This window comes from Paroedura picta, chromosome 2 (assembly GCF_049243985.1).
Source record: "Paroedura picta isolate Pp20150507F chromosome 2, Ppicta_v3.0, whole genome shotgun sequence".
In the NCBI taxonomy this organism is placed as follows: domain Eukaryota; kingdom Metazoa; phylum Chordata; class Lepidosauria; order Squamata; family Gekkonidae; genus Paroedura; species Paroedura picta.
The window spans coordinates 130,810,371-130,827,369 of NC_135370.1; the positions used below are offsets into that span (position 1 = coordinate 130,810,371).

Here is a 16,999-nt window from a genome sequence, read left to right on the forward strand (position 1 = left end):
AAAAGAGAAGCCTTCTAGGGAGTACTACCTTTTAGGTAGAGCTCTGTATGCCAAAAGAGCAAAGGATCATTTATGTGCTATGGACATATAAGACCACTCAATGGAGGATGTAAAAAATTTCAAGAAAAGACTAGAGACTTTGTATATCAACTGCAAAAGAGCTATGCCCTCTTAAGGCTCAAAACACGAAGAAGAAGGGATAATATGGAATTCAGTGGAATTCAGCCAAAATATTCTGAAGGAAGAAACATTTGTTATGTTCTATGTGCTACAGTGTTCTGGACAACTCTAAAAAACAGATGTCACTTACAGCAAGAACAAAAAGAGGGAATGATGCAGGAACTGACCTCTCTATCCTTGCTAGCTCTTACTCCTTCTGAAGCACTAGTAGGTTTTGTACAAAGGAAGACTTCAGCCCTCTACTTCCAACAAGCAACCCAATTAAATTCATTATGTGACTTCTTAGGTTTGATGCTGTAATGGAAGCACTGGTGACAAAAATTAGAGAGACTGAGTTAACTGGTGAAATTTCATTTCTCTCCATAGTTAAGTAATCTGTGCTTTGGTTATATGGAGAAAGTTCACTATGCATAAAGTTGAAAGTAAGTTAAAAAATAGACTCCACTGATATTTCTTCTGCTCGTATTAGTCTTGAATTTCGAATCTGCATTTGATAGAACATGTTCTAGGTGATTCTCTTTTCTGGAACATTCATGACACCAATGTGATTGTAAACTGAAATACAGAAAAGACTTAATAAAATAACATGTAAAAGCAAGAAATCATGGTCAATTTCATGTTGTTGCATTGAATCACAAGGGAAATGTAGCCTACAGACTCAAAATCCTGGAAATAGCTGGCAAAACCCTGTTAATCTAGGTCCTTTAGCATCTCAGTAGGTAAGGACAATTGTCAGTATAAAGTTACACTCAAGGACATAATTGATTAAAATGAAATAGTTTAATTGAACAACAAAACAAAAGCAGAGTCCAGTGGCACCTTTAAGACCAACAAAGATTTATTCAAGGTGTGAGCTTTCAAGCACTCTTCCTCAGCACTCATTCTGAATTTACTGAATCACTACAAAAACAAACTGGAGGTATATATTGATTGAAGGAAAGTGTATTGGATAAATGAATAGGGAGTAAATGATTTTGTACTTAGGCCCTGTTAAAGATGGCAGGGTAGACAATTAAGAGATGAGCCATTAAGCATGGCAAACAATTCAACCAAAGCAAAGGCTTCCTCTACTGAAACTGAAACTATTCTGATTCCAAATTGCATTTATCTCTCAACGTCCTCTCACCTTTGTAGTTAGCCAGATCTCTAAATTTAAGAATTATTATATTTACCTATCAGAAGCTCAGTGACCAGAGCAAGAACCTGAAAACAACCAGGCCACTCCTGGACCTTTAGAATTTTCCCCATGAGTAGAAGCATTACTGGGGTGGTACAGATATGTGAATCACACTTTTGTGTGTGGAACACAGTTGTGTTCTTGTGCTTTCTTCCCTTCTTCTCCAAAATAAAATAGCAGTTGGATCACTCCTTATAGGTTTGCTTGCTTTCATGAAACTGTTATGATCATGCCCTCATAGACTTCCTTGTTTTTCACAACCGTGTCCTGGTTTGCTCACATTAAAGCATTTTAGGATATTCAAATGGTTTTTCACGCTGGGCATTGGTCAAGGGTATCCCTATACATCAACTCTGGGACACATTCTTGTAAAGCCTGATTATAGGATCTGCATGAACCATCTTTGTGGACATGGCATGATGGTATAGTTGCCCCCTCTTCCTGCTTTCTTTATTCCATGTGTATTCTTTGTTAGAAGCTATGGGTTAGCGACACTAGATCTGCAGACAATTTGTGATGTGCATTTCATGGAAATTTCTGTTTGCAGCACTCTGTGGGCACACTATTAACCCTGGCAGCACCCATAAACACTAGGTTTCTTTGTCTTCATCAGGTGCCACTGTTCACACAAGCCCACAGATTTTAGATCAGGAACATACTTGAACAAACATTCAAATGGTAGCAGAAAATGGTTACTCATGAAAAAAATACATCGACTCTTATTATGAATTGGTTTATCAGAAACCTAGCATAACAGAAACCTACACCCTGTAAGTATGTGACTTCTGTCTATTTAAAGGACTGGGGGGGGGGGGGAAGTCAGCTAAATTAGGCCAAACAACTGGGTTGGATCCTGCAGAATATTTCTGCTGACAGAATGGGCACAACCCTTGTCACAGCCCTGATAGTGCTGCTCTCACAGAACAGTAACATCAGGGCTCTCTCAGCTCCACATACCTCACAGGGTGCATGTTATGAGGAGAGGAAGAGCAGGTGATTGTAAGCCACTTTGGGACTCCTTCTGGTAGCAAAAAGCAGAATGTAAAACCTAACTCTTCTTCTTCAGGTGATTCTTGCCAATTCTCCCCTTCTGCTGAAGACATCTGGCCCCACCATTATGCTAGAGGGGGAGTTGTGATTCACTATTGTATGCAGAAAGGTCCCATATTCAAGCAGTTAAAATGGTTAATGTGGCTCTGAGAACCTCAGCCAGTCAAAATAGACAATATTGATCTAACACAGTATTATAAAGCAGACTCTATGTGTGCAAAATAAGCTGTTATTGGGGTGAGGGGGTCCTGTCTCCCAGAAGCAGCATTTTAGGGGGTGGTGGGAGGGAACAAGCAGGGAGGTCAATCCTTCAGTTGGTGGAAGCATCCAAGCTATTATTTCATACACTCCTCTGAAGCCTCAGTTTATCTTCTCACTTGATTTCAATTTCCCAGTCAATGCTAATATTTAAAGAAAGATGTTTTAGGGTCAATACAGAACTCTTGTCATCATAGGTGAAAGCCACTGCTTGGTCTTTTCCATCTGGATTAAAAACAAACAGATTAAATTTAGTTTTACATTTTGTGAAATTACACATGAATATTACAGTGTTGTTAAGAGAAAAAGTCTATTGAACCCCTTTGGCTCTCAGGCAAAATCCTGAGGGGATCCCATCATCTAGAGAGCGGCAGTGTTCAGTCACGCTGCTCCGTGGCCTTTCACTTGTCATTCTGCTGGTAGGGTAACTACCAGGAAACTACCACAAAGGTACTTCTCCAAATAATTAGTCACTTCAATCAAGCAGCCCCCCCAGCCCCCTCCAAGTGATTTGGACTGAATGTAATCATGCCAACAAGTGAAGACAGAAATATCCTTGTGGTCTGGGCTTCCTGAGACAACCACGGTTATAACAACAGCTGAACTAGGCCTTGCTATTGTTAGCCCAGGAACTTCCAAGCGGGATGCAATAGCCCTTTGCCTGCTGGCTCATCCCACCCCCACCTTCCTGTTTCTAGTCAAAGCACCAGCAATGGAAAATTTTCAAGGATGGGTGCTGAGGAAGTGTGGGGTAAAGTTCAGAGACTGTGTCTTTCAAGGAAACTAAACCTGTAGGAGGCAGACACAGGAAGTCACGGCAAGACAGAGTATTTTCTAAGAGAAAACCAACAAAATCTTTGTTACCAAGACATATTTATTATTTATTTATTTATTTATTTAGATTTATATACTGCCCTCCCCGAAGGCTATATGAGGTATACTGCTTTTGGCTATGACTTAACAACCTATATAAAAAATGTACACGTGTCATTTATTGCCCTTGTGACTTTGTAATGCTAGAGTCCTTTGCAGCTGTAAAGATAAACTTTGAAAACTTTTCAGCTCCTGGAGTTATTGACTGGTCATTTAATGTCAGGCAATGAACCCTGAAACCAGTAAAGGTTGGTTACACTGTAGCATTCTTTCAATTACCCCTGTAGCAGCAGCTTAAATTTCTGATTTCAGTTGATCAGTTGAATTGAATTATCATGGAGTACAAAAACTGCCACCTAGACAAAGCTTACAGCTTCACAAGGAAAGAACATTAACTGTGGGGCAGTATTATTAAATACTATTCAACATTAATTGTATGCCTGTTTCTCAAGCTGAACTTATTTATCTACATTTCAGCATTACTCAACAACAGCAACTTATATTGACACTTACCATGAATCCTGGCTGTCACAGAAGAAGGTTGTTTTTTCATTCCCAAAATCAGTACTTGTTCAACTACACATTTTGTATGGAACTGGCCCTTCTCATCTACACACCTTGGGAGAAGGAAAAAGCTAACTTGAAATATGCATCATTTTCTTCATCAGCAGCCTTTTTCATCCAAGACTATGTATTAGTGCAAGGAAGTTTTAGTGATGTAAGAGGTTCTGGAAGCAGTGGAACTGTTTCTGGGGTCAATGGAATGAATGCACCATTCTTAGCCTCGTAGTAACAAAATAGAGCCCACAGCTCCTTGTCTCCAAGATGTAGCAAGGCAGAGTGGAAGGCCAATGGAAAGGAGAGGAGACCTCACTGCCATCAGGACCTCTCTCCTACCAAGTGTAAGACTGATGGTGGGGTTGTGTTTCAGACACATTGTCCTTGCAAAATGTAAAACTGCGGGTTTGTTTGAGTATTTGCTTATAAGGAAAACTTAAGAAACAAGTATAAATGGAGGCAAACTCTGTGTGTGTGTGTTCACCCATCATTTTAAGAATATGTGAACAGTTATATCCATACTTCAAAAACTTTACCTTGTTGGAAAGAGTACAACATTGCTAACATCTTAGTAGGATGAATTACTAATCAGCATTTATACAATACTTTAGAGTTTTCAAGTAACTTGTTATTCATTACCTTAGAACAGGCTTTCTCAACCAGGGGTTCGTAAAACCTGATGGCCCTGAAAGGGTTTCCCAAATAGATGGGAGTTGATTAATTCTTAATATATTTTTAAAATTTGTTAAATATTTATCAAAGGATATGATCATATCTGGCCTTGTCGACCCCCCTCTCCCAAAATGGCCAATGATAGGCCAAGAGATAGTCATAGAATCATAGAATCATAGAGTTGGAAGGGGCCATACAGGCCATCTAGTCCAACCCCCTGCTCAACGCAGGATTAGCCCTAAGCATCCTAAAGCATAGTAGGAAGGGGAGGGTCCTGGGTGAGAGTGGGAAGGGAATGGGGCCTTTGATTGGGATCAATGAAAAAGAACATGTAGCTTATATCAGGCCTCACCCAGCCCACCTAATGCTATGGTCCAGTATGATTGAGACATAATAAGAGACTTGGATTAGCCAATGCTAGATTTTTCATCTGAAGTTATTTTCTCCTATTTGAATTGTTCTAACAATTTTTTGAATTTTAAGTGTATCAGCATATCTTATTGTACACCACCCAGAGCCAAATTACCAGGATAGGCAGTATAAAAATATGAATGAATGAATGAATGAATGAATACACTGCTATGCTTCCCAACCATATTCTGCATGATTGCATCACTTCTGGAGTTTCTTGAAGCCTGAAGAATTTTTCAGGGGTTTTTCAATGGTAAAAGAGTTGAGAAAGTCTTACTTAGAAGTATTAACAACATTTTGCCCCAGGTTTGTATTTTTAATCTTCGATTGCATATGATTGGGAGCTTACTAAAATCACTTGGTAAGCTCAGTGCAGAGATGTGATTTGAACTGAGAATGTCCTTGTTGATTGCTTAGTCTAACTTTAACAATATGCCACACTATTGGCAAAGTTTAAATATACAAAGGGGGAGATGAGCACTGGCTGTTTAAGAATAAATAGCTTTATTGAGAATCAAACTCTGTACAGAAAGAGAGGTGAGAGAGAGTAATTGTTCTGTCTAACAATTGTTCTGGAGGGAATGCAGAGAGGAAGTGTGCTCAAAGGAGCAGGAAGTCTCCAACTGAGCCAGTGAGAACACAAGATGAAATTTGAAAAATATCAGGAAGTTCCTGAGTATGCCAACTACACAGCTCCCCTTAGGCCACATGAAGGGTATTCTTTATATGATATTGAATCATTCACATTACAGGTCTTGCATATTCCAACACACTCTGTTGTTATTAGGTGCGAAGTCGTGTCCGACCCATCGCGACCCCATGGACAATGATCCTCCAGGCCTTCCTGTTCTCTACCATTCCCCAGAGTCCATTTAAGTTTGCACCTACTGCTTCAGTGACTCCATCCAGCCACCTCATTCTCTGTCGTCCCCTTCTTCTTTTGCCCCCGATCGCTCCCAGCATTAGGCTCTTCTCCAGGTAGTCCTTCCTTCTCATGAGGTGGCCAAAGTATTTGAGTTTCATCTTCAGGATCTAGCCTTCTAAGGAGCAGTCCAGGCTGATCTCCTCTAGGACTGACCGGTTTGTTTGCAAGAGTCTTCTCCAGCACCAGAGTTCAAAAGCCTCAATTCTCTGACACTCGGCCTTCCTTATGGTCCAACTTTCGCAGCCATACATTGCAACTGGGAATACCATAGCCTTGACTAAACACACTTTCGTTGGCAGCGTGATGTCTCTGCTTTTTAGGATGCTGTCTAGATTTGCCATAGCTTTCCTCCCCAGGAGCAAGTGTTTTTTAATTTCTTTGCTGCAGTCCCCATCTGCAGGGATCTTGGAGCCCAGGAAAATAAAATCTGTCACTATCTCCATTTCTTCCCCATCTATTTGCCAGGAATTCAGAGGGCCGGATGCCATGATCTTTGTTTTCTTGATGTTGAGTTTCAAGCCAACTTTTGCACTCTCCTCCTTCACCCGCATCAACAGGCTCTTTAGTTCCTCTTCACTTTCTGCCATTAGAGTGATATCATCTGCATATCTGAGGTTGTTGATATTTCTCCCTGCAATCTGGATCCCAATTTGTGACTCATCTAACCCCGCCTTTCTCATGATGTGCTCTGCATACAAGTTAAATAGGCAAGACGACAGTATACAGCCTTGCCGAATTCTTTTCTCAATTTTGAACCAATCAGTGATTCCATGTTCAGTTCTCACTGTTGCTTCTTGACCTGCATATAAGTTTCTCAAGAGACAAATAAGATGCTCTGGTATTCCCATCTCTTCAAGAACCTGCCACAATTTGTTGTGCTCCACACAATCAAAGGCTTTAGCATAGTCAATGAAGCAGAAGTAGATGTTCTTCTGGAACTCCCTAGCTTTCTCCATGATCCAGCGTATGTTGGCAATCCCTAGTTCCTCTGTCTCTTTGAAATCCTGCCTGTACTTCTGGAAGTTCACGGTCCACATATTGCTGGAGCCTAGCTTGTAGGATTTTGAGCATAACTTTGCTAGCATGAGAAATTAGTGCAATGGTGCGGTAGTTTGAACATTCTTTGGCATTGCCCTTCTTTGGGATTGGAATGTAAACTGACCTTTTCCAATCCTGTGGTCAGGTCAGTGATAAAACACAATTCTGGGCTAATATGTGAGGCAGAAATGGGCAGTGGGTGGGAATATGGAAAGAGATAGTCAGCTAGTAGGAGATATGTTGGTGAAGAGAGGCTTTACTTATCAGTAAAGAGAAGTTTTGCTAGTGTAACACAGCACTGATCCTTCAAGTGATCTTAGAGACATCAGAAACTGCACTGATGTGCCTAATTCTCAGAACAAGCTTAGAATTCTGAACACTTTCTTCCTCTGCCACTCCCTTCTTCCAATGCACATTACCTGGATGAGAAGACATGTTCTTGAAAGGTGAACTTCCTAAGCAGGAACTGTTTTTTATGGAGGTACTGGAATGAATGGCCATCATCCAGGTACAGCTCACCTGTTGCAGTTTCCTAGATGTACCAGATTAATAGGAGATTATAAACAGATATGAGAATTCTAACAGAAGCACAAGAAAATATCACCCTGGGTTGTGGAAAGGCTGGAGATGTAGTCATTTTCAATAGGGTACAAGCCACAATCTATATTATTATTATTTATTATTATTTAATTTTTAGACCGCCCTTCTCCAAATAGGTCTCAGTGCGGTTTACAACATAAATAGTTAAAACACAATAAAATCCCCATAAAAACCCCAATTAACATCAACAAAAGTTACATATAACATATAAGCAGCGGTGGTCACAATTCTGATATTAGTTACCTGACTTCCCCCCAAGTTCAGCCTAGTGGGGAGAATAATATTCAGAAGAGGGTGGCACCAATACAATAGATCTAACAATGATCTCGATGTTAGAGATCTCAATATTGGAGGGGATCCTCTGATGGTTTTGTGGGAGAGCTGCCCTGGCCTCAACCATATGCCTCTAAAAAGTCCAGCATGAAGTAGAATGCCAAAAGTAAGAATGAAGGTTCTCCATGTTTAAAATGGGTGGGTGGGTGGGAATGTAGAAAGTGGAATGCAGTGGGTGGGAATGTAGAAAGAGATAGTCAGCTAGTAGGAGATATGTTGGTGAAGAGAGGCTTTGAAAAGCTTTTCTGAGGAAGTTGTTCCTTAGTTTAATTATAAAATTTAGTAACCTGGCATATTTTATGCTTGTCTCACTGAATTATGAATCAGGATCTTCTTTATTTATAGTCCACGTGTCTGGCTGAATCAATGTTTAGATACATCTTACATATTATTCAAACAAAGAGAGCCATATTTTGTGTATATATATCCTTAGCACTATTTTGCTCCCTTATATATTTGGGAAACAGCCTCTTCGGAGGAGACTGTCCGGGGCCCTGTCCACCCAGGTCCACCCTGATTGGCCCTACCCCTCCGGCTCCCACCCTCCCTCCTTGCTTGATAGAAGCCTTGTGGCTGTGGTCTCCATTGTTACCCATGAGGAGACAGGCAGCGACAGGGCTTTGCAGCTCGCAGGTATGCTCCTGCTGGGAGGGAGCCAGGGGGAGGGAGTTTGCAGGCTCCCTGCGGGCCGCAAAGCCCTGTCGTCGCCAGCGGGGGGGGGGGGCTTTCTACTCCCTGTAGGGCCACAGGGCTTTCTACTCCCTGTAGGGCTTTGCGGGCCACAGGGAGCTGCAGCCACCCTCTCACGCCCTCCTGCCTGCCGCCCTTTTGAAAGCTCATTTTAAAATGGGCTTTGATACTAGTACATATATCCTCATCTTTAAACAGCCCCGTGGCGCGGAGCGCCACGGACTGTATAAAGGAGTAAGGGCACTGTGGGAGGAGTTAGGGCGGGACCGGTCCGGGATAAAAACTCGGAGGGGCCAATCAGGAGCCGCGAAGCGGCTCCTGATTGGCCCCTCCAAGTGTCCATCCCGCCCCAAGCAGCCAATGGGGAGCCGCGCGAAGCGCGGCTCCCCATTGCCTGCTTCAGCCGAGCCGCACAGACAGCCACGGGTCAGCGGTTGGCCGCACAGCCTTCTCCCGGCCGCTGGAGCGGCCTCGCGGCGTCGTAGACGCCGCGAGGCCGCTCCGCCGACCGGGAGAAGGCTTGGGAGAGCCTCGGGGGCCGGGTGGCCTTGGCCTCCTTCTCCCGGCCGGCTTGGCCTCCTTCTCCCCACCGCCGGAGCATCTCCCTTCCCTCCCCAGAGCCTCACTGCCAAAATAACAGACTACGACAGACCGGGGCACCTCCACGATCCTCCCCCCCTAAAGCCGCCCTCGGGACAACGCGCTTCCCACTCGCCACGCCACAACTGACTAAAGCCGCCTGCCGGGAACCCTCAGCCCGTGCCGTCACCAACCTCCAAACCTCGCTCCACCCCCACGGTAAGCCTGCCCGACGCCCACGACCCCAGCCAACACACTCCCACCATTAAACACCCGTGTCCCCACTCCCGATACCTTCACCCAGCCGCCCACACGCCTCGCCGACACCCACCCCCCACTTCGGCCGCCCCCCCAATGCACTCACCCTTCTCCTCCATCGCCCGTTTCTAACGCGCCCGTCTGCCGCCCGAGCGACCCGCACATAAGAAGCCGCTGCATTGCACTGAAACACGCATGCGCGGAGGCCTGCGCGTGCGTGCTTCCTGCCTACCAAGCCCTGCTTCCTGCTCCGCCCCGCTGACCACGCTGTACGCCTCCTCTCCTCCGTCAACCTCCACCACCGCCGGAGCCAGCTATGGTCGCCGCTCGACCCACCCACAGGCCTGGAAGAAGGCTCCTGAGAGCCACGTGTGCGGGGTGGGCCGCGGCGCCTTCTCCCAGCCGCCGGGGCGGCCTCTCCCCGCCAAGCTGCTAGGCCCCAGCGCCGCGCCTGCCCTGCTGCCGCCGCGCTCCAGAACATCGCTGCGTTATATCTATCGTCCCCGCTGCTCCCGGCCGCGCAGGAGCCGCGCGCCAAGACAAAAGGTAGGCCGTCTTTCACTCACCCCCAGCCGCGTGCAAGCCTTCCCACCCAGTGGCCAGCAGGATAACAGCTGCTGCGGACCCACAGATGGCGCGCCACGCCTTGCTACCCACGCTGGAGCCTTTGGGGGTTGGGAGGGGGGGTCCCCTATGCCATCTAGCGCCCATTTCATTTGAATGTGAAATGGGCTTTAAATCTAGTACCATATAAAATCATAACCTTATTTCCAATGACATGCTGGCCCTCTGAGGGCCAATTGGAGGCCTGGTATGCTCTCCCCTGGGCCTCTGATTGGCCCTCAGTGGGAGAGCTCTCCCCCACTGAGAGCCAACCACAAGCCGCACTGGGAAGGCTGGCCCTGTGCTCCAGTGAGACCCTGAACCTTGTGCACGTTGGACAGTAGAAAAGTCCAGCCACCTTCTCCACCTCCTTGTTGCTAATGGAGGGTGGTCCAGCCTATCTGCCTCCACTGCAGAGGCTCATCACTCTTGCTGGCCTCCTCACCTTCACTGGGGGTGAGGGATGTCAGCAGCCCACACTACGGAGGCCCCCCTCACTCTTGCTGGCCTCCCTGCTGCCACCGGGGACAGAGGGGGTGACCATATCCTCCAGTGAGGCCCCACTGGCCTTCCGACAGGCCCCTGCCCACTTTTAAAGTGGGCTTCTCTACTAGTTTATAATAAAAATGAACTTCCCCTCCCCAAAACAAGAACAACCCAGACAGATGATTACAGAATGGGTAAAAAAATAGCCTGTATAAAATATAAATTTCAGATAACCTTATAATCTAATGCAGCATGGAGTTCATAAGGGACATCTGTCATCCATTCCGTAGATTTTCCTACAGAGGTCTTTAGTGGTATAATAGTTCCCCCACGCTGAATCACAGGAATCTGAAAACAGTCAAGACAGCTTTATGAAGAACTTCGTCCGTTGGACAAAGGAAAGGAGACAATGAAACATAGTAACTGCCTCCCATGGAGCTGTTGATTTGCCACTAAAAGTGGTTCATATTTTTCTGAAATAGCTAACAAGGGCCAATTTTACCTATCCTTATTCATTGTTGCTCCTCTATATATTTATGAAACAACCTGGGGGGTGGGACGTGTCCGGCTGTCCAAGTTTTAGAATAGGGCCAATCAGGGTGCAGCCAGTTTTGCCCTGATTGGCCCTGCCCCTGCAGCTCCCGCCCTCCGTTTCTGGACTTAAGCCTTTTTGCTCTCAGATGCCTCAGTGCCTGGAGCCAGCAGCAGGTAAGGGGAGAGGGCCCTGGGCAAAGGGTCATGCTGGAGGCCTTATTAATGAGGGCCTCTTGGCCTGCTAGGCTGGGCCTGCTGATGAGGGCCTCCCGGCCTGCTGACTGCCTGCTAAGGAGCTCTGTCCCAGCCCTGATAACGAGCTGCCCAGCCCCCACCTGCCCCACTTGATCTGGCTGCGAGCTGCTGCCCAAGGCCACCTTAAGCTGCCTGGCCAGGAGAGGGGGCCCTTTCAAGGCCTGTTCTTACAAACGGGCTTTCAAGCTAGTTCCTTATTATTATGGGAGAGTGAATGGGCATATGAATCAGTCAAGAAGCTGGTACAAAGAGGCACTGTTTGGAGATACAGCACAACGAAAAGGTGCATTTTGTAACATGAACCATAAAAGCCCAACTGATAACAGTAAGGACCTTCAAAGATTGAATGTCTGTATTAATGTTAAAATTATATAACTTTTATTGTGCACAACTTAAAAAAAACACACCATTGAAATTTTTAGCAGCCTTTGGAAGAGAGCTAATGGCTGATAAATGGACATCTGCATTCATTGACCGGTACTTTACAGCTCTTACTTCGGTGCTGTTATTAGCTGCTATACATATTTCATATTGCTGTGTGTTATAACGAGACCTCTGAAGAAGGCCCTAGATGGGCAAAAATGCATTAGATCTATTGGTTCATATACTGCATAGCACACTGTTTTGCAATAACCTATAGGCTGTATATATGTTTTTTAATTTTTTAAAGTTTTTAAAATTGGGCGCAATAAAAGTTATATAAATTTAACATTAATACAGACATCCAACCTTTGAAGGCAATGTATACAATTTTGGGGGGATGCCTATTATTACATTAAAATCTCCTGTTGTAAAATATTTCTCATTAGATTACTTCCTTAATTGGTTACCTAGGCATAACACCCCCCCCCCCATAACACTTTTTCCATTAGGGTTGTCAGGCCATGCCAGGCCACCAGTGGGAGCTTGGGGACAGGGATATGTGAGGGCACTGGCATTGTGTTCATTGTGATGTCACTTCTGGGGAAAAAACAGAAGTCACTTTGCTCTAAGAATCACCATAGAGAAGTGTTCCAACCTTGTTGAGCTTGAGGGCATCTTTGGAATTCTGACACAGGATTGTTTGGTGCAGTAAAGCACAAAATGTCAGAGAGTGAGGTCACCTAACAGTAACTCATATTGAAGACTTGCTAGATATATTCACTATATCATCTAAGCATTGTCTAGCTGACTGGCAGCACTTCACTGCTGAGATTTTTAATGGTAGATGCAGGAACTGAATGCAGGGCCTTCACAGCACCCACCAGTAACTTAAAATTACATCAGAATAAGGAGAAGCAAAAAAAAAAGGCAAAACAATTATATAAGACTAATTATATATAGTTTTTTTCTTGTTTCTTGCCAAGATATGGTCAACTCAGTGTCAGTGACAGTCCCACTGTATGTCTTTTTCGTGGGATCATCACATACCTTTCCTTCTTAAATCCTTTTTCAAATGCAGCTTTTCTTTACCAGGAGACTATAAACATGCAATGGATGATGTTATAAAGCCATGGCCATCAGTCTGCAAGACCTGAGCAAGGCTGTTAATAACAGAATGTTTGGGAGGACATTAATTCATAGGATCGCCATTCACTGGAAGTGGCTTGATGGCTCTTAACATAATAACATAAAACTGTTCTCCTTTCTCCTCTCTTGCAACAATAGTATATTATCAGAACACATCACTATTTTAATTGTTCTGATTGGTGACCATTTGGTAAGAAGTGCTTTTTCCTTTTTTAAAAAACATACACTGTTCAATGTCACGGGGATCTTCAGTGTGCTTTGACCTTCCAGCCTTATAAATCTTCGAAAATCATACCATATCTATATTGCGAGAAATACAGGAAAAAGGAAAGGGAATGAATAACCAATCTATATATTCATAACTTGTCTTCTTGCCTCATTCAAGCCAGTCACAACATAATCTACATCTACATTGAAATTATAAATACCACCACACACACATGCAATAAAATAGAAAATCACTGCATCGTCCAGGCTACGAAAATCTTCTTGCTCTAAACAAAGCTTACCTTTCCTGTAAAAACTAGCAGCAGACATCTCAGAAAAAAACTAATTCATAGCCCTGGGGTGCTACAGAACACATACTGATTTTTTCCACAGCAGTTTTACCTCCTGCCTACAGACCTTAACAGAAGAGGAGTCTCATATGAGCTGCCTCTTTGAGATGGGCAGATTTCAGAGCATGACTTGCTTTTTATTAGATTATCTACATATTACCTGCATATTTTGATTAGATTACCTGCATATCACCTTATGCCCTATGTCCCATAGTTTTACGCTCAGCAGGTACTAACTTATTGGTTGTCCCTGGCCCCATGGAGGCTCGTCTGGCCCCGACCTGACGGAATGAGCTCCCAGAGGAGCTGCAGACCCTTGGAGAGCTTTGAGCTTTCCATACAGCCTGTAAAACGGAGCTCTTCCACTAGGTTTATGGTCAAGGCCAGTGCTAGAGCAAAGGGTATGGGTCCCCCTTGGTATTCTGCGCCGGACAGCTTGGTTTTCCCCTATGCCGCCCTCGTAAGGGCCTTCCTGTTAGAAGGGTTGTTTTGCCATCTTGGGTTGTTGTAATTGTAATTATTGGGGTTTTAATGGGTATCTTATGGGGTTTTATTGTCTGGATTGCTTTTTGTAACCCACCATGAGCCGGTCTCTGAGGATGGTGGGATATAAACAAACAAACATGTAATTGTCACAGGGATGTGTTTTTACCTATTGCAAAAATGCCTAGCACAAATTCTATTTCTATTTCAAGAAATGCCTAGTACTTTGTATATAAAGTGTTTCTTAAAGGCCAAACTAGAAGCAGTGGTCAGATCTGTGGACAACTTTCTCACTTAAAAAAAACAGCAAATTGATAATGACAGCTGCAGCAGATCCTGAAATGTGGGGTGACACCGGAATAGTTATTTTAACCCTTTCCTTAATAAATAATGTTTCAAAATTTCAATTGCTCCTCCAGAACATTTGCTCCTAGAGGGAAAACACATTATTGGTAAATATCTCAAGGATGAAAGGGTTAAGAACTCCCTGGCTCAACACCATGGGCCTGATCTATATTCATACTCCCCTTCAATACTAGCTTCTTTCTTTTTCTTAAAAAAACACAGGAAGTCTAATCATAGGCTCTTAATCCCGCATACAGTTTCATCTAATTGTTCTTTTACCCTTTCCCCCAAGAACTTGTAGCAGCTATCCTTACCTCTTGTGAACCAGGCAGAAAGACATCGACTGTGGTGGCTTTTGGTTCAGTGACTGGATACACCAGCAAAGCATTTCCTGAATGGCAAACAGGAGAATATTCCACTCATATCATTACCATTATTTTCTTTACTAGCTGGTAGTTCTACCATGAGTTCAAAATTAACTTGAAGAAACTGGTAAATTTCATCTACTAGAAGTGAGACTATGCCAAATGAAAGTCCTGCTCAGAATCCAAGTCTGATCACAATGCCAAGAGATTATTAACGATAACCTCTAAAGCAGTGGTTCTCAACCTGGGGGTTGGGAATCCTTTGGGGGTCGAATGACCCTTTCACAGGGGTCGCAGCAGGGCAAGCAGCTTAGCTGGGGAGGCACCATCCACACAACAGCCTTGCAAGGTAGATCGAGATAGAGCATTCATTTGTCTGGAGCAGCAGAAAACAGCGAGATCGGCATGGTAGGACAAGAGGCAGAACTGAACTGAGAAACCCTGGGGAAAAAACAAGTTATATACAATCATGAACAATGGATCTTCACACCACTGGTCAGTTTTGGTTTAATTTCTGTGAAAGAACACTTGTATAAGTTTATGGTTGGGGGTCACCACAACATGAGGAACTGTAAAGGGTCAGGGCATTAGGAAGGTTGAGAACCACTGCTCTAAAGTATTATCTAGCAGTAAGAAATATTGTGTAGTTATCTAAATTTGTCCTCACAACAGCAATCCTGGAATGTAGGCTGGGCTTGGATACTGTCATTTGCTGGAGTTCATCAATTTATTTATGATGTGATTTATATACTTTCCCTCTGGGTCTCACTTTCTTGGGGTGGAGGACAATAATATCAGTCTTATAACATTCCAACAGGAAACATTAAAACAGCATAAAATTTAATATTAAAGTAGGTAGTAGCACAGGTGAAGGGAAATTGTAGACATCAACATTACAAGAAAAGAGTTGGGGGGGGAGGGATGAGGGATGCTCAGTTGGATGTTACCATGTGATTTCTGACTTTTTACTGTAAGCCCGGTGGAAGAGCTCCATCTTACAGTCCCCACGGTACTTAGTAAGTTCCATTAGGGCCCTGATCTCAATTCACATGTGTGAATTGATTGGAATGCAGACCTTTTCTGCACCCCAGACTATTATCGTCTACACTGATAGCCTTCTGTCTTGAAAAACCTGTCTTGAACACAGCCACTTTTCATCTTCCTTCTTAAAATTAAAAGTTATTCCTCAGAAGTCAGAATAGAGAAAGGAATAGCTTTACTTAGCAAATAATAAATGCCATAAAATAATATCTGAAAATAGATTGATTATATATTTTGAGAGGGGACATGATAGCCCTCTTTAAGTATTTGAAAGGTTATCATTTAGAGGGGGGCAGGATGCTGTTCCCATTGGCTGCAGAGGAAAGGACACGCAGTAATGGGTTTAAACTACAAGTACAACGATATAGGCTAGATATCAGGAAAAAAAATTTCACAGTCAGAGTAGTTCAGCAGTGGAATAGGCTGCCTAAGGAGGTGGCGAGCTCCCCCTCACTGGCAGTCTTCAAGCAAAGGTTGGATACACACTTTTCTTGGATGCTTTAGGATGCTTTGGGCTGATCCTGCATTGAGCAGGGGGTTGGACTAGATGGCTTGTATGGCCCCTTCCAACTCTATGATTCTATTATTCTAAAGCTTTAGAATGCTTTGGGCTGATCCTGCATTGAGCAGGGGGTTGGATTAGATGGCCTGTATGGCCCCTTCCAACTCTATGATTCTATGATTCTATGCTAAGATTTCCCTTCAGTCTTGTTAGGCTACATCTATAATCTCCTCCCATATTTCTTATTTAAAATTTAGAATAGTGATCCCCAACCTGTGGGCTGCGGACCACATGTGGTCCGTCGACTAATTGGAGGTGGGCCGCGAAGGACGCCTTCTCCCCCCCCCCGGCCCTTTACTTCATCCCCCCCCCCCGGCCCTTTACAACACACTTCGGGTGTCATTGTCTCCCATCACTCCCAGATGGAACTATCTCGTTGCAGAGAAACAAGCTCAGGGTTCCCATAGATTTGTCATTGTCATGAGTTAAAATTTCCATGAAAATAAAATGTTCCTTATGTTCATTGTTGTCGTGTGTCCGTATCTTATTTTGAAGGGATGTTGAAACATTACCATAGCGATCAGAGCACGTTAGGGCAGTGGTTGAGAGTAGAGGAGTAAACTACCCCCCCACCGGGCCTCAGTAAAATTGTCAAGTGTTGAGTGGTCCCTGGTGGTAAAAAGGTTGGGGATCACTGATTTAGAATATTTAGTTATG

At 44.0% G+C, this 16,999-nt stretch overlaps 1 protein-coding gene across 2 annotated transcripts in view; it reads right to left on the reverse strand.

Annotated features, from left to right (window-relative positions):
- Positions 1-941: 941 nt before the first annotated feature.
- The window catches only part of GANC (glucosidase alpha, neutral C), a 46,186-nt gene continuing 30,128 nt past the window's right edge, over positions 942-16,999 (reverse strand). Inside the window, exons 20-25 of one of the 2 annotated variants that reach the window (XM_077322753.1) lie at positions 14,689-14,765; positions 13,215-13,289; positions 10,926-11,039; positions 7,562-7,674; positions 4,052-4,155; positions 942-2,890 (exon numbers count right to left, since the gene is read on the reverse strand). In XM_077322753.1, coding sequence (XP_077178868.1) covers positions 2,781-2,890; positions 4,052-4,155; positions 7,562-7,674; positions 10,926-11,039; positions 13,215-13,289; positions 14,689-14,765 — 593 coding nt within the window. In that variant the 3' untranslated portion in view covers positions 942-2,780. Of the gene's footprint in view, positions 2,891-4,051; positions 4,156-7,561; positions 7,675-10,925; positions 11,040-13,214; positions 13,290-14,688; positions 14,766-14,821; positions 15,181-16,999 lie in introns of those variants that run through there. The other variant, XM_077322754.1, reaches the window with a different exon arrangement.